Source organism: Topomyia yanbarensis, chromosome 2 (assembly GCF_030247195.1).
Source record: "Topomyia yanbarensis strain Yona2022 chromosome 2, ASM3024719v1, whole genome shotgun sequence".
NCBI lineage: Eukaryota > Metazoa > Arthropoda > Insecta > Diptera > Culicidae > Topomyia > Topomyia yanbarensis.
In genome coordinates, this window is record NC_080671.1 from 29,889,454 (window position 1) to 29,911,558 (window position 22,105).

A 22,105-nucleotide genomic window follows, 5' to 3' on the forward strand; every position below is an offset into this window, starting at 1 on the left:
AGCAACAATCCATGGTCTGAAAAAATGCTTTGATACTTTCCTACGACTGATATTCAACCAAATAGGTTAAAATTTTTCTTAGACTTGTTACACATGTTGCTTGGGTACGGATACTATTATCTTATCTTTACTGCTCTTTATCACGATCAATCTTGCAATACTGCCCTGAAGTTTGCAGTACAAACTACAATAACAGCGTTTTAGTATTTTAAATTTTTTAAATCGACCCTATTCGTGAAGCGAAATATGAAATAATTTTGGGCGGCCTAAGACAAACATTAACTGTCCCGAAGCTTTACTCCGTATGACTGATTCACTATCGATTTCATGCACACATCGTTTGTTCCCCTTCCTTGTCAGAATAGGGCTACAGATCCTACTCGAACTTCACTAATCCGGCTCGAAGCGAAACTGAATCAGGCTCCAACCACAACCGCTGTCCAAATGTAAGAACTGCTAGCGGTTGGGGCTAGAACTCGACACAGCCTTGGGTTCAATCAAAAACAGTATATTGTGGCTCGTACCCTGGTTGGCACCGCAGATAATTAAGGGATAGGAGTTCTGTGTCGGAAATGCTACAGGTTTGCCAACTATATATATATATATATATATATATATATATATATATATATATATATATATATATATATATATATATATATATATATATATATATATATATATATATATATATATATATATATATATATATATATATATATATATATATATATATATATATATATATATATATATATATATATATATATATATATATATATATATATATATATATATATATATATATATATTTATACTACTTTCGATTTGCTCTGATGCAGGCACGATTTGTGGAAAACTAAATTTCCACGAATTATAAAATCAGAGCTACTTAAATAATTCTCGACAAACATATGATTACGGCCTAAAAGCCAACTGTCAAAATTCATTTTGAATGGAAATTCCGGACAAACCGTTACGCGCCAATCACAGATGTTGGTAGTAAACGAAAGAGAAAAGTTTTCTCTTTCATAAACTGTTGTGAACTGTGTTCGACTAGTAACGGTTTGTCCGGAATTTCCATTCAAAGTGGATTTTGACAGTTGGCTTTTAGGCCGTAATCATATGTTTGTCGAGAATTATGAAATGTCCTTCCTTCGATATATCGTTCCCATTCATTTTTTTTTACTTTTGTTCTTCAACAAATTATACCGGTCATCAATAAAATTGAAGGTACACAAATTTAGACGCCTTCGACTTCAAAAATGAGTTAAAATCAGTTCACTCAAAACAGAGATAATGCAAGTCCAAATAAGCATAATCACACTTTTGAATCATTTTCTACGCGCACGTATCTATCGCCCTACAAGGTCCGGTATATGTCGACGTGGATTACGCGAACATCTATTTACCAACCCGGTAAAGCACGGTTTGCGGTTTTACCTTTCCCTCCCATTCGTGACCAATGGAACCGGACAAAACTCCTCAAAGTTCAATCGGAACCCAAAAAGACAAAAATTACCCGTTCGCATGCAAGTTCCAATCAGCAAACGAACAAAAGCTAGTTACTGGTAGCAAATTGGTGAAACAACTCGACAAATGAGATTGGAAAGTTGGATCGAATCACGAGAAACAAAAGAAACGTTGCATTGGTTTCACTCGTTCGAGTAATTTGTCGGTTCGTCCGGAGAAAATTCCGAATGGCTTTGTCATTTGCCAGCGGGAAATTGATTCGAATCGATTCGAGATTCTTCAGTGCAGTTACGGGCGCTGTAAATTACTGGTTTGTGAAAGATGTGTACGGTCGGATTGTAGGAAGGTATTAAGAAAACTTTGGTTAATACTGGCGAATTCAATTCAATGAAGTAGACCAATTTCAAAGTACCGAAACCAGACAATTTCTAACAGTCGTGCAGAAGATTGCTGATATTCCACATCTGCTTTTCACAGCTTCAAAATTACATACCAAGCTCCGGTAGGATATCTATACCCCCCACAACCGCAAGCGGCGAGAAGGCGTGACTAACATCACACATTCACGTCACGCGTGAAATTATCTCATCCGAAACTGCAGCAGAGTCCATAAAACAATCTGCTGCTAGCTCTAACGGCATGTTTCAATTTTTTCACCATGATGCAGTTCACCACATCCACAGACTGACTGTTGGAAGTTGGAAGTAGGTACCATATATTATGGTGATCGAATAATTTCTAGACCTTCGACACTGGGTGCGTTCGTAATTTATGGTATCACTGTCGCTTGATCTTGTTCTCCACGGACGTAGTTATTTGTAGCGGCTGGTTGGCTGCCTGTCGATAGCTCAATTTCGAACTTACCTTGCATTGCGCAGATTGTGGACATGGTTGCCCATGTCTGATGGTGCTAATCGAGTTTCGCCATCTTCCAATTGCACCTCGACAGCAGCGACGCGTCCAACTTGGCTGGGAGATTAATGACCAGGTGTCCCCAGATTTGGCATGGCGAGGTTTCAATTTACTGAGCTGGAAATTGGTCTGCTTGACATCGATGGAGCGCACTGACCTTCATAAGTGGGGATTGGATTGACTTACAGTTCTGTAATTTGGAGCAACCTTTACAAGAAGGTCATTTTGAATGTGGACTGATATAGAGGAACACTTTCCGTTGCAAATGTTTAGCTTACTCCAAAAAGCACTGTTATGTCCCAAGAAACCAACAAAGGCCAAGTGTGTCTAAAAGTGTAACTTTGAACGAAATAATTGATTCAATATAGATTAACCAAGGCTCATCGCGTGGATTTGAATCTAACTAGTTTAAAAATGTAAAAAAATACTGTAGCACCACCTAGCGATAATCCTAAATGAAGTGAGAAAATTTGCTTCTCTGCTTCCTACTGGTAACAACTTTCATCATAATTGATGTAATCGCGCTATTTGGAAATGGATCCCGTTTGTGGAAATGATTAAAAGACATATACTAGTGAGTGCGTGCGGAACTGCTTTGATAGGTTTGGGCTGTGAAAAAGCATTGACAGTCCTTACCAAATAGATTAAAATTCAAACAAGCAGTCATTAGTTTGAGCAAGATTTATCATGTTTTTAATCCATCGATGATCTTTGATTGAATGGAACCTTCAAAGATTTAGGGGTATCTGTGACCTTCACCAACCTCTTTTTAGCATAACCAAGGACTTCAAGCCTACTTTGAAATATTTAACTGTCCGATTCACGAATAACATTCTCTCTCTGTCGCTCTCTTTTCAAGAGACTTGAAAGGACATGTCACCTTACCTCTGTTTACTCTTTCTAATTACTTGTTAAAATACTGGACCTGAAAATTCTGTACTGTACAAAAATATTTATTTGAAAAATCTGTGTTGAAGTCTCTATTTGAATCTATATATATAAAAATCAATATATGTTTGTATGTATATCCGCTAACTACTTCTAAACTACAAGTCCGATCTTGATGAAATTTGGCATACGTATTCTTTCCCCCAAGAAGATGTTCATGATATGGTTTTTTTTGGGTGGGGGTACACTGAGCTTAAGGGGGGGGGGGTTGTTCTTTAGGCAAAGAATTATTTATATCTCCATATTTATTAGTATTTGACATATGTATTTCTCCTACTGAACCAATGGATGATGGGAGAGGACCAAGAAAGGGAGGAGGGGTAATTCTTATCTATTCATTCGATGTGATTATCAGCGATGAATTCAGTTTTGACATAAGTATTCCTTCCACTAAGGAGATGGTCATGGGGTGGTTTTTGTGTACGATGGGGAGGGTGAGAAGTACCTAAGCCGAGGAAAGCGAGAGGAGGGGGGGGGGTGCACTGAAGAACTTTTTTTAGCTAATTATATTATATATGGTTTCGCATAAGTATTTCTTCCACCAAGACGGTGGACATGATTGTTGGTTTCGGTATCTGAAGAAGAGGGAGGGTTTCTGATGCAATATCTATTAATTACTTCAAAAATCTAAAATTTTGTTGCATACATGAAATGGCAAGAATTTATTTGATAGAGATATATTACGCGTATGACAATATAATACTGATGAATTGCATGAATTTGTCGAAAATTAAATTGAAAATTAAATTGAAAATTGCACTTGCGATCGCTTCATCTGAAGTTAAATCAACATTGCTGGATTATGGACGAACAGTTCTGCCCTAAAATAGCCACTAAATCTTGCGTTTGCGGAAAACGTTACTTACAATATCAATAAAAATTCGGATGTAAGCAAAATGCTGAAAGAATGCAACACTGTTATATCGGACGAATTCACGATGATTCATAAAAGGAACTAATCGAATATTTGGTGGCGTGGTCCGCGATCTTCGTCAAATTTTATCCGTTAGTCGACACCTACTGATGAAATCAGTTCTTGCTTAAGGGGGTACGATTATTGTTGAAAAAAATATCGCGCTTAAAAAAATTGGCGATACCGAGAGTGTTAGTCTATTCAGACAATAATGCAACATGTAAGCAATATTTTCCTTAATGTTCACCGCAAAATATTGAAAATTTTCAGAAGACACTTCGAATAAATACGATGTACAGCATAACTCTAAATCTACTGAACCAAATTGTCATCATAACTTTGTTCACAAAAATAAGTTTCATGATTTTTTTTAGCGAAAATTGCATTTTTAGCTGCAGAATGCCATGAAAAATTCAAATATCAAGAAAAAAATAAAAGCTTCGATCAATACCTGGAGATATGTAAAAGAACTGTGCAAACCTTGAAAACGTTTGGTCCAATATATTTTGATTTATGATGTACACCACAAAGCAAGTTTTCAACGAGATGCCTCTAGAGATTCTCTGTCACTGGCTCAATTTTCAGTATTCTGGTATGATATTTGAAGAAATATTGTTCAATTGTGCAGTTATTATATGGAAAGTGAATGAATATACTAATTTGAAAATTTTAGGAAACTTCTCATGTATTGTCCACCTGAATTTTTTATTAATAGGATAAATAAATCGTGTCAAATTACTTGAAAATATTCTAGCCTTCAAAGTAATTTTGGAGTAATACATCCCAAAATGTTTTCGCCAAAATGTTTGTTGCATTAACTAATGTAATTAAGATCGAATCTGATACCCGTTTGGTTTTGCTGTCGTTGCAGAGAATGATAATCACAGTCGTTCTAAAAAGCTATCCGTCATAATGCCGAAGAAGGCTGAATAACAAAACTAATGTGCACAACAATATGTGGGTAACAACAATTCTTCGTCTTACCGCACCGTCTGACCATGCATCCACATGCTTCTCATTCGACTAACGAACGATGAATGAAGCACTTAGTACAAAAATCCATGCACAACCTAAATAACTTCCCAATATACTATTAGGACTCTATGGTGCACCAAATTGACGGCTCTTAGTGAAATACACTAATTTCGGGTTTTACGCGTCATTTTCGGAAGCTTTTGTGTTATTCATAGAAGTAGATACATACTACGAAATTTAGTACAAAATTGGTCAACAGTTTTCAAACTGATTAGTGATAATATAATGTGATTAAGCTTAGTACAATGAAAGTTCAAAAGCTCTTCGTTTTTCCCAAATTTTTGAAAAGAGTCTCTATATTGAAAGGTAAGTAGACGACACGACAAAATGCATGGTTATTTTGAACTCAGTTGACTATAGCTGCTTTGATTCAACTTTAACCAACTTCCGTTTATAAACTGTGAATAAGTAACTAATGTTGTGCTTCAATCTAAACGAAATCGGTGGGGTATGTACGTAGCAATTAAGTGCGAGCCAAGCTATCGACAATTGCGGCTAAAAATGTTAATCAACGAACTCTGCGGCACATCCGTCTTCAAGAAGGTTGCAAATATTATCGATCAAGATGTGCTTTGATAGACAATGAAACCTTGACGATAGGCGATTTGCAAACAAATACCACGGCTGAAATTTTTCGCGGATAAGCTCGCGAAAAAATTATGATTTCGTAAGGGATCTGTTCCTCTGGCATTTTTGTGACAGATAGCACTATGAAGTCGGAAGTAAAGCAAGTTCCTCAATCAACAGTTATACTTCATTAAGTCTCATGATGGTCCGTTACGTTTTGAACAGACTTACAGTGATGATGTGTTACAATGGTACGACAATGTAGTTCAGCTCATCTCAGAAGAGCAAAATCCACCAATAGCGGATAGCGGAAATTGAAGATGAAGAGAACAGCCTCCAGCGAAATTGGTCGGATGAAGAATTGGTGAAATAAGCAGACCAAAACCGTGTCTGAAGAAGATGTGCGCCGGATGAAATGCGACATCAACAGAAAAGTACGTGGGTTTCTTCGAAATAGCTTGCTTTCGCAAAATAAAATTTTATTACTTTTGTTTCATCCTTAGAAAATTAAAGTATTGAAAGAAAGATGAAAGTGCCGTATTTGCAACGGGTTTGAAATTTTCTCTTGCCCAAACAGACATATGGGCAATATGCCTACTATGGAAGAAAAAGATATGCAATAAACTCCTCGTCATGAAAACGAGCGTTAATTTCAAGCTCTGGTTGCCATGAACATCAAGGTCTTCCGGCCATTGCTGCAGATTCCCTGCCAGATCAACCACTTACCCCCAAAGTTATCCACAAAACAAATTTGTATTTCTTGAGAACATCCCAGTAATCCCTGGCAACATAAAATTTCTATCCCAGAGGTTGTTTGAAATACAATTTAACACACTTTCATCCTCCAAAAGGATGCATCCGTTTGATTTGGCCAGTACCTGATCATAAAGTTTTCGTGCCGGCCTTTTGGCCGTATTGTTTTGCTTTACGATGCGGCTCTAAAGCCTTTGCGAGTGCGCATAGTTCGAACTGTACAGTACAGACCATTTGCATTTCCAAACTTGCACAGGATTTCAAGATAAACCATTGGTGATTGCTATCAAAAGTTTATATATACGAGTCAATTTAAAACTATCGAAGATATGCACATTGTTTAAGAACAAAGGAAATCGTTCGATCTACTTTCACCTATGCCAAGTTAGACCACCAATGAGCAAAGCGATGACAGCTAGGGGAGCATTCATAAATTACGTAACGCAAAAAATGCTCAAAATTGACTCCCCCCTCCCCCCATATAACAAACTGTCACAAATTTCTCTATGCCCCCTTCCCTATTAGGTAACGAATTCCTCAAAAAAAAATGTTTTTTATTCAGTAAAACATGTTACGTAACTTACTCCTTACTATCCCATATGTAGTTCTAGCTTACTCCCCCTCTCCCATATGTAACAACATGTCTTACTTTGTCATACACCCTACCCCCTAAAAGCGTTACGCAATTTATGAATGGTCGCTTGTGTATCTAGAACAAAAGAACTATTGTATTTACTGTTGTCGTCATTAGTGAATTTGATGAAAAAGCACTGCTTTGACCCTACACCACGACTGTTGACTTAAGATTTTGCTCTACCCAATCGAGTCTCCATGAGATGGAACATTTTCTGTAGGTTAACATGAAGCATTGGCTTAAGGATGCCGCCTATCTTCAGTATCACCACATGCGCAGAGCAGTATCCATTCTACACGTTAGATCAAGCAAAAAGATCCGCATTACAGAACAAAGAGGTTATGTGTTTCGGCTATGCAGTCTGCGGTTTACAAAAACACTATTTTGTCTTTATCCGACGTTTCGGTCCGTTTGGGACCTTTTTCAAGGATTCGATAATGTGTGTTCTGTGGTTCGATGTCTTGTTTTGCACCAAGCAATTGTCATTTGTCTATCCAAATTTCGCCGTTTCGATCGTGTCCACATCGATTTTCAGATCGAAACGCTTATTCTTCTACCTCGGAATTCGGGCTGAACAGATTTCAACCAGCTGATAGAGTACAGTATGTTGCACAAAATTTTAGAACTCAAATAATGATTTCTTTTCTTGTATATAGATGTCATGTCATGTCATGTATAATGCAATAATAAAATGTAATATATGCATTTGAAAGCTTTTAATGAATATAAACAACGCAAACATTCTCGTGTTCATGATTGAGAAAGGCACAATAGCACCGCTAGGTGGATTAAAATAGGTTTTTAATAAAAATATTGGAAAAATTCTTCATTCACTTCTGCGCTGAAAAAAAAAATCGATTTTAAAAATTTAAAGTCGGTTTACAAAAAAACATCTTTGATTTGGATGAAATTTTCTTTTAGGGTGAAGTGCCTTTTTTCATCATACTAAGAAGGGTGCTTACTAAATCGTTAATTACTCAGCCTACAATCAAAAGAACGCGTACAAATTGGTCTCAACAGCTTTGCTTTGTTCTTAAGAACTGCACTGAAAACGGTGAAATTTTCGTGTTTGAGCGCAACGAAAACTCGAATCGAGTGCCCATATTGTTGCACTACCATTTGACTCAGTGCGTTGAACTAAGATGGCAGATAGGGTGATAAAAAGAACATAGCGAAAATAGGCTCATTACGTTAGGTAATTATGTTCCCAACCTACCGTCAAAAATCAAGTTGGGCACTTTCAAGGAAAAAAGCCATAGCCCAGAGACCAGATAATACTGAGGCGAGTTTAGAGTGCAGAATCCAGAGTCCACAGCGCAGCGTTCAGAGCTCAGAGCTCCAAAGACAGAGCTCAAAGTCCAGAATCCAGAGTTTCGAGTGCAGAGCTCAGAGTCCAGAGCCCAGAGTTCAGAGCCCAGAGTTCAGAGCCCAGAGTTCAGAGCTCAGATGCCAGAGCCCAAAGTCCAAAACCTAGAGTCCAGAGCCCAGAAACCAGAGTCTAGAGCTCTTATCCCAAAATACTGAGCCCGGAGTCCTCAGTATACAATCCAGAGCCCAAAGTCCAAAGCCTCTAACCCACAGAAGTGAGACCAGAGTTTAGAGTCCAGATTCCAGAGTTTATGTTCGATAATCCAGAGATTAGATTCCATAGCCCAGTGATCAGAACCCAGAGTCCCGAGGAGAGAGCCCAGAGTCCGAAGTCCAGAATCCAGAGTCCCGAGTGCAGAGTTCATAGTCCAGAGTTTAGAGTCCACTGTTCAGAGTCCAAAGTCCAGAATCAAGACCCAGAGCCCAGAGCTCAGGAAGAATGCAGAATCTAGAGTTCAGAGCGCAGAGAACAGAGTCGAGAATCCTGGGTTCAGAGTCCTCAACCCGAATGACTGTGGCCAGAGTCCAGAGCTCTGAGATCAGAATCCAGAGCCCGAAGTACTTAACCTGAAATACTGAGGCAAGAGTTCAGACTCCAGAGCACAGAACCCAAAGGCCAATGGTTCACAGCCCAGAATCTAGACTTCAGAGTTCAGAGATTAGAATCCTGAGACCAAAGTTCAGAGTCTAGAGACCGTAGTCCTCAACCCAAAATAGTGAGCCCAGTGTCCCGAGTTCGGAGCCTAGAGTCCAGAGCATAGAATCCAGAGTCCCGAAGAGAGAGCCCACTGTCTAGAATCCAGAGACCCAAGTGCAGAGCCTAAAGTTCAGAGTCTAGAGTTCAGATTCCAGAGTGAAGGATCAAGACCCCAGTCCAGAGTACATAGTACAGAAATTCGAGGCCCGCGCGCGTAGAGTCCTTTATCCAGCGATGAGAGTGAAGAGTCCAGAATCTAAAGTTCAGTTTCCATAGTCCACAACCCAGAATCTAGAGTCCCGAGAGGAGTCCAGAATCTAAAGTTCTGACTGCAGAGACCATAGTTCAGAATGCAGAGTCCATAGCATAAAATATCGAGGCCAGAACCCGGTGTCCAGAATCCAGCGTGAAGAGTGCAGAGTTCTCAGTCTAGAATCTTGACTGACTGGGTATTTTCGGAATGGTCGTGACGAGTAGGTGCCATAAATTTATGTCTGATGCTATGTTGAAAGCCATCTTAGACTTCCGGATGTAAATTATTACGATTCCACTTCGGATTGTTTATCTTTGCACAGCATACTGTTTAACTTTGATTTATACAATTGATCCATAGTGAAAATTTTACTAGAACTGCTCTGCACAACTGTTGTTACTAGACTGCTTTAAGGCCTTAATTTTATAGTACTGTTATTTGTTAAAATGAGCTATTCGACCAGAAGCTGTTTTGGTAAAAAGATATTTACATTTCCCAACTTCAATATGCTAATATTTTGGAAATGATCAACAAGGTAATCAGTTTGTTTTTTTTTTTCTTTGTACATAAAGTGTATAACAAAGTGAAAGCAAATTTATCAACTTTGGCAACAAATGCAATTTCGATTTTTTTAGCAATAAGCAAAGCATTGTTTCTATTAGGGTTGTGGTACCGGTAGTACCGGTATCAAAAATCTGGGGAATACCGACCCATATTGGGAACAGAAATGCTGGTTTCGAGCTCAATATTACGCATCTACAGGACGTTGTGTCCTATCTTTCGTTGACTAAGTTCTTGAGTTAGCACAGCCTCAAATTTGTGTATGCTATACATGCCTTTGTAGAGTGTTGTTGAAAACCTGAACTTACAAATTGGAAACAAATTTTACCGCACAGTTTTACCTTGATCAAATCTTTCAATATAAGTGCCCATTTCAAAATATCGGCCAGCAATGTGGTATTATAAGTTTAATGGATCGAAAATAATTGCAACGATCTTGTTTTCAAATATTTGTATTGTAAATTTCAAAGTATTTACAACGAATGGAAAATATGATTTTTAAGAATGTTTCATAAGCGAAGTTCTGACTAGTTTCCATTATTCGCTATGTACGTTTGCAGTTGCGGTCGACCGCAACAATAAATGCAACGCAAACTGACTCTCATGCAGAGTACGAGAAACAAAGCCTAATATACTCGAATCTCAATCGTCTTGCAATCCAGAACCCAACAGATTCCTTCTAGTGCTTTTCAAAAGGCACCTTTGAGTCTCGGCTTCTTAGCAACTCTCAATCGTCTGTTGGTATTTTTCCATTTTCTGGAAACCCGTAAACATGTTTCCAATCCAAAAAAAGGAAAATGAACGATTCATCAAAAATCATCCATTACAGGATTCATTGAACGCTGTCTCGAGCAAGGTGTTTAGAGTTCTAAGGTAATTCGTCTTTGGCAGTTACTAGGTGAAGACTGAGGTAAGCGTGCAGCAGGCTTCCGGGAAGATTAATGATATGAGCGCTCGGCTGCATCTGGCCTACAAGATGATGGGATTCTTCGCTCCGAAGTGAAACCGACGATAGTCACAAACCATCCACCGTAGTTGTTTCACTAATTTCACCAAGTTTCCGTAAACCAAATGATGGGGCTGTCATTTTTTTTCTGTACATAACCTAGTTACATTTATTGACAATTCACCGGTTGACCGTTGCCATAGATCGAGAGATAAATGTGATTGGGAAGCTACTTGTGACCGTTGATGTTTCTGCTTTACTTCGATGACGTATGTTTAGTGCTGAAGACTCTTCTCCGATCCAAAATATTTCGTCTCATCCCTACATTTGAAGATTGCACATATCTCCAAGAATAACTTCGCTGATTGTGGTGTAGCAAAAATTCGAATGACATTCTGGAGGGAGGGGGGCTTCAACTGTCCTGGGTTTTTACTGACCTGATATGGTCCGCTTAGGAAAACCGCACTTTAGCATAAGGTTACTTTTCGGTGAATTATGCTCGAGATGTTGTAGAAGAGAAAATCCAATCTTGCAAACTGAGGATGCTTCGTTGATTTATTGTTGAACATAGAGTTTATGGTATTTATCAGCCTCGAATTCGAAAAAGTAGCACCGCTAAAAAAATGGTGTCATTTTATAAGGAAAATCTTCTGGTAAAATGCGAAATATTGGTCCAAAGTATGTGACACATTCAACATGCTTTATTGATCAGAATGCTTACTAAGCATACAAAATCTGATAAAAAACTACAAGGGGCAGCTCTATGGGGTTGCACGAACTGCAGACGTAGGACTATACTACTTAATGTAAAATATTTATTTTCTTAGTACATTTAGAGTAATAATAAATCAAATATATTTCTTACGAATAGTTTAAGCACAACCAATCAATATCGAATGTTATATATTGAACCAAGCCTTTTTGGTTATCAGGTCATTTCATTTGTAGTAGGTGGTCGAATCCAATTAAACTTATTTGAGAAGATCTGAGGAAAGAAGACAGAAAACCGTGACCGAACAAATATCTGGAACTAAATCTTTATAGCGCAAGATCAGCTTTTAAAAATTGTAAAAACTTTTCAATTGTGCGTGGTAAAAAACCCGGACCGGTGAAGAAAAATCAAATATTAGACAATATAATCACATTTCATGTATAGACCAAGCTTTCTAGTTATATTTTGCCATTATCGTAACTTTCCTAAAGTAATACAAATAATGGCATACAAATGTAGCGAATGCAGTGGTCTTCATCATATATCGAAACTATAAATATACAAGAATCGAAACCTATTTTATATATGAACTTAGATGCGCTTTTGCAACGGTTTTTCGAGTGGCAATGTATTCATTCTTAAATAGGATTTGTAGTATGTACCTATTAGCAGAATCAAAATAGGATAGGCTGAGTGGAAATGAATCACGTTAAGTGGAAATGAGTCAGTGAATTGATCGAATGTGAATAATAAACTTTCGTTGTGTTTTCCATCGATCCGCGTAAATTTGTTGCTAAGAAAGTTTTCGTCTTTGCGCAACGAAAGCACAGATTGCTATCATGCAGGTTACGCAAGTAACCGCTAACAAATATCTAATTTGTTAGTAACAAATTAGATATACCTAGTTAGCTACACATTCGCCTCAAACATTGAACACAAGCGCACAAAGCAAAATGAGTCAACGCTGATGATGATGAGTAGAGCGACTCCACAGCCAGTGTAACGGCCCAGCAAACCAGCAATCGTATATAAAAGTTTACAATAAATTACAAATAATGACAGACTAAATCAAAATTACAAATAGTGCAAGCAAAAATTATGTTTTGTTGTAAAAAGTTCACATAAAATGCAAATCTGTGATCCAAGTACAATTTTGACTTGAAGTTATTTATTAGTCCACTACAACTTAAAACAAAATTGTACATGCGGAAATTTTGAAACATTGTATAGAAATCAATTTGCAATTGGATTAAACTGCAAAATCGTTCAAAAAAATAGTCACCTCCTTATAGCACTTCGCAAATTCTCTGTCCGACTAATTCAATATTTGAGCAATAAAAAATGGCTTGAGTAAAGAATGTAGGTTTTGATTTGACATGTATAGAAGGTATCATTGGAGGGCCATATTTAGGTTGGAATATGGTATTTTAAGATCGTAATCACAAAGCGATAAAAATGATCAAATATAATCGTTGCTTGACAGTGTATAAATAGGTTGGTACATAGCGGCTATGCTGGGAATACGAAGATCTTAGGTTCGAAACTGTGGAAGTAAATCGTAGCAGGTAATTTAATAATTGATGTTCTAGTAACTCCAAACTCACCCATGAAAAACATATCTACCAGTGTGGACTTAACTATGTCTTATAACAGAATTATAGAAATTTCATCCTGATTTTTTATTTTCACGTTATTTTAAAAAAATACTCCTTGTTACCACATTGGGGACCTTAAGCTGCAAAACCTTCATGTGTGATTGTAAAGATGTTCACATATAAACAGATAAGCTAGATGATTGTATAATGCTTCTAATGAGATCAAAATTCTTCGTAAATCACATAGTTCTACTATACCGATTTGTTGTACGTATATGGCCTCCACTTTTGTTCACATAGAAGGGATCTGTGCATTTTATACAATCAATTTATATCGTTTAAGAGTCCAGTTAATCAAATTGCAACTTATTAAAGTGAATCAAAATGTTGGCTGGGGGACTTCTAACTCATCTACACTGGCTGTTAAAACACACAGCGCAGCGATCTGCTCCGCCTGCCGCTCAACAGTCAACTGAGCTTGTCCGGCCAAATCCGTTCTTTAAATAGACGATGATGACGTCATTCATAGAAACATAGCGCGCTAGGTACACAAATTTGTCGTACCGGACTTGGAAAGCGCTATCTTATGTGTGTAAATGCGCGATATTTTGGCTAGGTTGTACATTATTTAAATTTTTAATGCCATGATATCATAAATCTTTGGGTTTATCGATTGGAACCTATTCTTAGAAGTATTTCGGGACGATATGTGAAAAAAATTGAAAATTTATCGTAAGATGGCTTAATTAAATGCGTTAAAAATTGGACCACTTTTCGTTATGTACCATTTTTGTAAAATTTATGAAAACAAAGACGTAGTCCTACGTCAAAAATCATGGTTTTGAACGTTCTATTTCACTATGGAGTTCTTCTTGATTAAATATGTATGTCCAATATGTCTCTACTGGATGGAACTGTGGATAATTTTGCGACGTCAGTTTGCTGTTAAGGCAGTCGGCTAGATCTGTTTATAACGTAACTGGACCATCATGGGACAGCTAATGTTGGTTTACTTGCCACAGAAATAGTTCCCTTGCCAAATCATTTTTTATTCCGATAATTCATCCGCGAAAACAAACTGTAATTTGTCATAAGCCGCGAGCAGTAGCCTTGTTAAATTTGAGTCCCTATTTTATTTGAAATTCGTTTTCGCATAAGTTTACAAAACACATCCCTCTAATTTCATGAGTACTCAGCCGTACAGCTAACGGAACCGAACTTTGGCTTTTTTGTTATTTGCAGCTACTGTTAGGTTATTTATCTTCTAGGTGATTTGTAGTCTTCACGGTGATGGATTGACCGCTCAGTTAGATAGGCATAGGTCTTTGACGAGTAAACCAAAGATCAGTTGTCCTAAGTGACTTGCTTGTGTGAAACCTATAGTCATTTCAACTAAGGTACCTTTGAAAAGCAGCTGTAATATATTGGATTTTTTTCAACTGACCAACGACTGAGAAACAATGCTTCTCAACATTAATGAATTTGGTTGAATCTACTCTTGTACTTGGACTTGTGCTAGTTGTTCTTTTATTTAGTTTCTATGATAATACTGACTCCAATATGGAAGCTAGGACAACCTTAAGGGATAAGTTAAATTTGTATTAATTTTACGGGAATCTGCTTTTCGTGGAACAAGAAATTTTCCTAAATTTGTGAAAGAAAAATAATGGTATTTTAAAGGTTTCTTTTCAGATTAGCAACAAATCAGGAGTCACACATAGAAGCAAAATGGCAACATTACTGTACAGGCAGTTCTTCAAGGATGCAGAATTTATATGTGGTGTTGGACCACAAAAAATGAAACAAATTGAGATTTTATTGAGTTATGGAAATTACTTGCTGATAACAAAGCAAAGATTGAATTTGATGTTTGAAATAAACAATCAAATAAGTGCAGAAAAAAGAGAACAAACTTTGAAATCTAATATCAAAATGTTATTTCATTTTTCTGTAATTATGAAGTTCGCCTTTGCACGGGAAATAACACGATTGCACATTGACGCTATTGAATGCTTTTTGAGTTTGTATCTCTAACAGTTCTGCTATAACAAAACTCTTCAGATGAACCGATAGGAACAACACAAAAAATCACCTTGAGTTGTTTCTAGTAAAAAGGATCAATGGCGAAATGGACTCCCTGAAGATTAGTAGAAAAAATAGTATTGCATTCAAGGATGGTGTAATATGTCCAATTATTTGCCGAACTATAAATACGAGCCCTGTTAAAGAATAAGTTTCCAAAATTCGACACTATTTCGTTAGGAAGGTGTGCCCCCCCCCTTTTGTCAGCCAGCTGGAGCCGCCTATGGTACCAGGCAACTAGCAGTTGGGAAATTGGATTCTGAGATGATTATGACTTTTATTGGTTTAGTTTTCGATCGAAATATACTGAAAAAAAATCAGCTTGGACAACGAAAAGTATTTTTTCAAATAACTTTTTTTTACCTTGAAAGTGCCCAACTTGAATTTTTGACGTTAGGTAGGGAATAAAACGGGAACCTATCTTGGAATAAAATTTCATGTAAATCAAAGATAGGATTTTTTTGTAAATCGACTTAAAATTTTTAAAATAATGATGAATTATGTTAACTAGTAAGAATAAATACAGCATAGTGCATATTGCATTGACTTGCCAAGCCAAACCAAGTTTCGCTCCACCAATTCTCATCGGCTTAAATCAGAACTCCTTTTCTTGCGGGACACCACGCAGGACTAAGCGTTTGCCAATTGTGTTACCATTTTTTGGAGCTAGTTTCAATCCAACGCCAGCTTAGTCCTATCACTAAGTTAGTGTCGGATTCTGATGAGAGGAACTCGAAACACCTTTCCAATAAATAATCTAATTAGTAATTAGACAAATAACTAAACTTCTAGAAAATTTTAAATTACTTTTCTAGTAAAACGTCACTTAGTACACTTAACTAAAAGATATTTGCACATAATTTAGTAGAAAATTTTCTCAGCTTTCCAATCAAATCTTGGCAATAAGGATATAAAGTATATTTTTTGGGCTAGAGTTTTTGCAGCACTTACAAGTCGTTTACAGAAAAAGTTTAAGAATTAAATTTCAGCGAAATAAGAAGAGATCCCAATATCATGCCGAGGAACAAATTATGGGTCGTCTTGAAACTCAAATGGTTGTGTTCATTATTCATTATTTTGAGAAAACTTATAAAAGCATAATTTAAAACAACTTTTGACTATTTTGCCATAAAAAGGTTACTTAAACCCATTAATTGAAAGAAATAGTTGTCCTAAGCAAAAAGCTAAAAATTATCTAGGGAAATCCTTCTTGAATTGAATTTGCGTTGTTCGTATGGAAAACTAGCTCTCGCAAATTTTTAATAAATTTGAAAAACTTTAATTAACATTGTATGATTTTTGGAAGACCTTTGGGAAAATATTTGTATCAGAAACAATCCAAACAAAATGTTGTGTTATATTAAAACGTAAAACCAACGTCAACAAAACGTAAAACTGGTCGATTCCTATAGAATCTCTTGCAACAAGAGTAACTACAATTTTTGGATGTCAATAATCTGTCAAACAATATGAAATGAAACATCACATAACGAAGTGATCTTGTTCGAAGTTTGTTGAATTTTTCATCACTTTTGACTTTATGTGCTCCTCTGTTCATCATTTAGATAGAAACAAAAATAAAACCCAAAACGCATCGATGCGTCATTTATAGTCGTTAATAATATTGCATGTTTGACCCTCAATTGAATCTCAAGTGGAGTAAAAATAAATAATTCAAACTATACAGTATATTACCTCCCGCTACTCATGCGAATCAACAGCACATTCACTTTTTATCGCCGATAATAATCGAGTACCCCAGCGAATCATAAAACGATTACGTCTGGCGAATAATCAATTCACTGCTATGACTTTACTTTTGAACAAACATATCGCGAACAAGCGCAAAAAATCGCACGTACGCAAAATCAAACCCAGCGCGCGCTGTCGTGAGTCGGTGCACATCGGCCAGTCTTTTAAGATGCGCAGCACATCTCCCATTGCCGCTGCTGCTTAGTTGCACGCCGCCCGATCTGATCCAAGATTAAAACAAATAAATAAATAAAAATCGCAACTAACCTGCAACGGCGGACAGCTCTGGCGATGATCCTTGCGGATGGCCAACTCGTACCACGGAATAACCGGCTTACTCCGGAGAGTTGTCTGCTCACCGACTTTCTGCTCCAACAGTTTCTCCGTCTTGAGGCTACCGCCTCCTCCTACGTCATCCAGCGAAGTGGTCGACTTACTTTCACCGCTCCGGGGATAACCATTTCCAGCAATGTGAACATCTCTTGGATGTCCCAACGTGGAGCATCCCCGCGTAAGTCGCGCTGGCAGCCGGCTGTTTGAGTCTACGTTCAGCAGCAGTTCGGCACTTTTGTGGATTTTCGGATAGCTTCCTTGGCTGCCGTCGTAGCCGGAGTCGGTGTCGCTCGATTGGCTACCGTTGATCAGCTTTTTCGATTCTTCGTAGATGATCTCCGATCGGGAGCTGGAGTAGGACTTTCGGTACTGTAGTGCCAGTGATTTCGGGTTAGGGGGTGGTTTTACTATATCTTCCTGTCCCAGAAAGCCAGATAAACTACTGTTCTTTCCGCTGTTGGTCGGATTCGAATAGGTCGACGATCCGGACGAGCAATCGCAGCTCTCCGGCGTAGAGGATCGGTAACTGTGGCGTATTTTCTCGTACGGTGGAGTCTCCGGTCTGGAAAATAGGCTGCCACTTTCCATTGCTTTCGATTGGATCAGCTTAAGCTCCGTGATGTACTGCGGACTCTTCAGCGGGGGCATTTCGAAGTCATAGTTCAATCGGTCCAAGCAATCCGTGGATTGTCCTAAATTTACGTAGTCCACCGTTTCCGAGTTTAAAGTGGGACTTTTCAGGGGTTTAAATGTTTCGTATGTAAGAGCGGCCGTACAGTAGATATCATCATCGTCGCGATACGAGTTCCTATCGTCGAGCTCTTTCACATCGTTTCTCATCGTCAGTTCCGAGGTGGTTCTCGGTGGAACCGGTGGCGGAACACAAATCAGTGTTGCGGAAGTACTTTTGTACGTCAAACCGGCGCCGTTGTTGTGCTCGTACAGCGGACCCGATCCAGCGGGTTTCATTTGACCTGCACTCCGCCGGGAGGAGGCAACTTGTTCGGCCCGACTAGTACTGCGGGAGAGTCCCCGTGTCCGAATGGTGGCAAAGCCCTCCGGAACAGCTGGTTTCACTAAGTTCATTGCGTGCTGCGTTTTATTTAACTTGCGCGATAGGTCACTGGTTTAATTTAGTTGCGCATGCTGCAGAGCCGGTGTGCGTAGACTTCGTTGCCGTTGTGCATATGCCTGTAGGAAATAGCAAAAGAGGAAATCAATTTAGCTTGTTGAGCTCAATCAAGGAATGATGTTATGATATGATTTTTCTCGAGACTGCTGCCTTCAGATCGTTGACTTTATTCAGTCGAAGAATTAGCATTCAGTCATATCTAACACTAGGATGCTAAATAATTCAATTTCAAATGCAAATCGATTTAAAAAATCCCCGAATCTTATTAAAACGATACACAGCATTTTTCCGAGAATCGTCCCATCGCCCATAAATTTATGCTGACATTTGCATTGGGATGATCGCTACAGGTGATTTCACCTTGCCAAGCATTGCAGCCGCCTGCGTCAGGCGGTGCTGTAGGTGACCTTGATTCAACAGTATTTCCGAGACCTCACAAAACTGTGTCTCTCATCCTCCTGCCGGTCGGCGGTTTTTTTTTTATCACATTCGCTCAAACCAAACCGGTTTCAGGAAATCGCAAATTCATACATGCTAACGACGTACCACACCGGGGCGGGCGTAACGGCTGCTGGCGGTGCGGCAATGACGGTGGCCGCCACTATCGGCTTAATTGAGCGTATAAAGCGTTCGCGAAGGCTTGTTTACATCGTCCCTCACGGAACTTTGCGAGGATCGCGGTGATGTCATCGAAGCCGACTGCGATCATTTCTTTATATGTATGTGCTATCAGTAGAACAGCATTTAGAAGTGCGTTGAAACAGGTCATCGTATGTTATTCAGTATGGTTCTATATACACTTTCCACAAACGTGAGTCAGTTCTGTGGGGATTTGATTGATATGGAACGAATTGAAATTGAGTTGCTTCAAAACAAAATTGGATTGCTTGGACGAAAACGTTGCTCAGCAAGCCATGACTTTCGATAGGACAATTTGAAATAACAGATATTCAGAGAACTCTCAGTACATAGGCAAAAGATATGAAAAAACTCTGTTCTTGATAGCAGAGTTTGTTTTTGACCAACAAGCAGCTTCAAGAAAAAATTGCTGTTCAGTCAGCTGTTCTCAAGCGGAAATACTAGATAACAGCACGACTACTAAATTTAATTTCTCGGATGGTTAATTCCTCATCGAGTTTACATAGATATTTCTTACTTGTACTACTATGGAGGCAACATTAAGTTTCACGCAAGAAATGAGATACATACTAATTTCAACCTGTATCTTTACGTCTACTTGTCTAACCAGCGATAACCGCCACGCTATGCTTTCTGCAGCAATTAGTTGGCTAATTTATAACGCAAATTAGGCTAATAAATATAAATGGTCATGAATTTAGATATTACCTACCATAATGATACATAAATTTTACGACAATTTGATTGGATAATAATTGTGCGTAGAGCAAATACGATCGGTTCTATGCCGAGCGTTATCCATGGTGCTATGACAAACCCATTCGGAAACCGGTTGGTGATCCTGAATGGATTGCAAATCAAGTGCAACAACCGATGCCGACTCATACGGTTTCCGAACGATTTGACTCAATTGATTTCTAGATGCTTCTACCGTGTTTTAGTGTCAGATTGATATGTACTTGTTCAGCTCAGCATACTTTTTTTTTCGAGAGTTGTCCTACTGGAGCTGTAGAGCTAGGTTCTCGGAAGGGCTCCCCGTCAGAATCACATACTACAATTTGCAGACGAGACAGGCAATGTCGCCCACTAAAACACTGCTTTAGGCCAATTGTAGCGGGCCGTGATTCTGAATGTGATATTTATTGTACGGTTCAGGTATGTTGCAGGCGCAGGGACTCGCGATCGCGTGTATCATCGCGAAGGGCTCGAACATTTGTACGTTAACGTGCTCGATCGCGTGTGCGTTTGTATGTCGCGTGTGCTAACGTGTATGTAACTTCGCGTGTATAAATTCTATTTCACAACCGTGTGCCTTTCGCATATTCGCGTGTGTTCTAGAATGATCGCGCGCGGACCGTGAATCTGATACTTATTTTTTTCTTTACGGTTCATATTCCAGAAGAAAGTTCCATATCATTAGAGTTCCCAATCATGTCGCCGCAGAACGTGTGGTCTAGTGGATATGAGCTTATTTTTTTTTGATTGGTCCAACTGAATGTATGGACCTAAATGGCTAGAATGAAGGCTAAAGATTTCCGAACGTGACCGATTCATGATTGCGCGCGTTTGCGGGTTCGCGTTTGAGACCGCGTTTGTAACTTCGTAAGTACTAAAACGTTCACACAATTGCCGGAGTGCACTGATAATATAACTTCGTAAATATAATGAAATCGATCATGCAATGCACGAATTCATTCGTTGTTTTCTGCAACAAAGTACTTTCGTGTATTGTAACTAGTAGGTTTCGTTCATTTCATGAAAAAGAATGGCCGCTTGGTGAACGAAGGCTTTCATAAATTTTACACGTTTAATGTACACTGCACGAATGTAATCGTTGATAACGACACTGATTTTCGTGAATGAAACGAAATGTTTCGTTTATTTTAATAAACCTTTGTGTATAATACGAACGATTTCATTACTCACACGAATTTACTTCGTTCATCTTAGGAAAGTTTTCGTATTCATTATTTTTGCAATCGATATTTTAGGATCGATGTTTGACGACAACGATTTTTTTAACTAACTAAAAGAATCGATCTGGCAAAATCGATTTTATTTCAACCTGCTCACCTGTATTGAGGACTAGAAAGATTGTGGTGTGATTAAATGGACGCTTGATGAACACAAGTTTTAGTAAATTTTACTTATCTAGTGTACATGGCACGAATGAAACGAAATGATTCGTTTGTTTCAATAAATGTTTGCGTATATTACGAACGACTTCGTTGGTCGCACGAATTCATTTCGTTTATTTTAGAAAAGTTTTCGCATTTGTTAGCCTCTTATTGTTTTCAGTCAATCTTTTGGGATCGATGTTTGACAACTTCGATTTTTTTTAATTTAAAAAAATCGATGTGGCCAAATCGATTTTACTGTGGTGTGAAGAAATGGCCGCTTGATGAATGAAGGTTTTCGTAAATTTTACTTATTTAGTGTAAATTGCACGAATGACGTCGTTGAAAACGACATTATTTTTCGTGAATGACAGGAAATGTTTTGTTTATTTTAATAAATGTGTGTGTGTATATTACAAACAATCTCGTTGGTCGCACGAATTCATTTCGTTCATCTAAAAGAATTTTTCGTATTTAATTGCATATTATTTTGACATTGCTCCTGCAGAGAAAAACTCAAACTTATTCATACAAAACCAACGAGCATGACTCAACTGAATCCGTACTGCTCCGAATTCTGAATCAAATGGCAGCGAAAGAGTTTCATGAATTCTTCCTGAATCCGGCGGACACGGATACGGCTACTAAATAGTCAGACCGAGACCGTCGTGATGATCAACAAT

The 22,105-nt window shown here is 38.2% G+C and overlaps 1 protein-coding gene across 1 annotated transcript in view; it reads right to left on the bottom strand.

Moving 5' to 3' along the window:
• The window catches only part of LOC131681375 (protein sickie-like), a 79,365-nt gene extending 60,644 nt beyond the window's left edge, over nucleotides 1-18,721 (bottom strand). The window contains exon 1 of the mRNA XM_058962130.1: nucleotides 17,469-18,721. Within this exon, the coding sequence (XP_058818113.1) occupies nucleotides 17,469-18,620 (1,152 nt within the window). The 5' untranslated portion in view covers nucleotides 18,621-18,721. The remainder of the gene's footprint in view (nucleotides 1-17,468) is intronic.
• Between the last annotated feature and the right edge of the window lie 3,384 nt (nucleotides 18,722-22,105).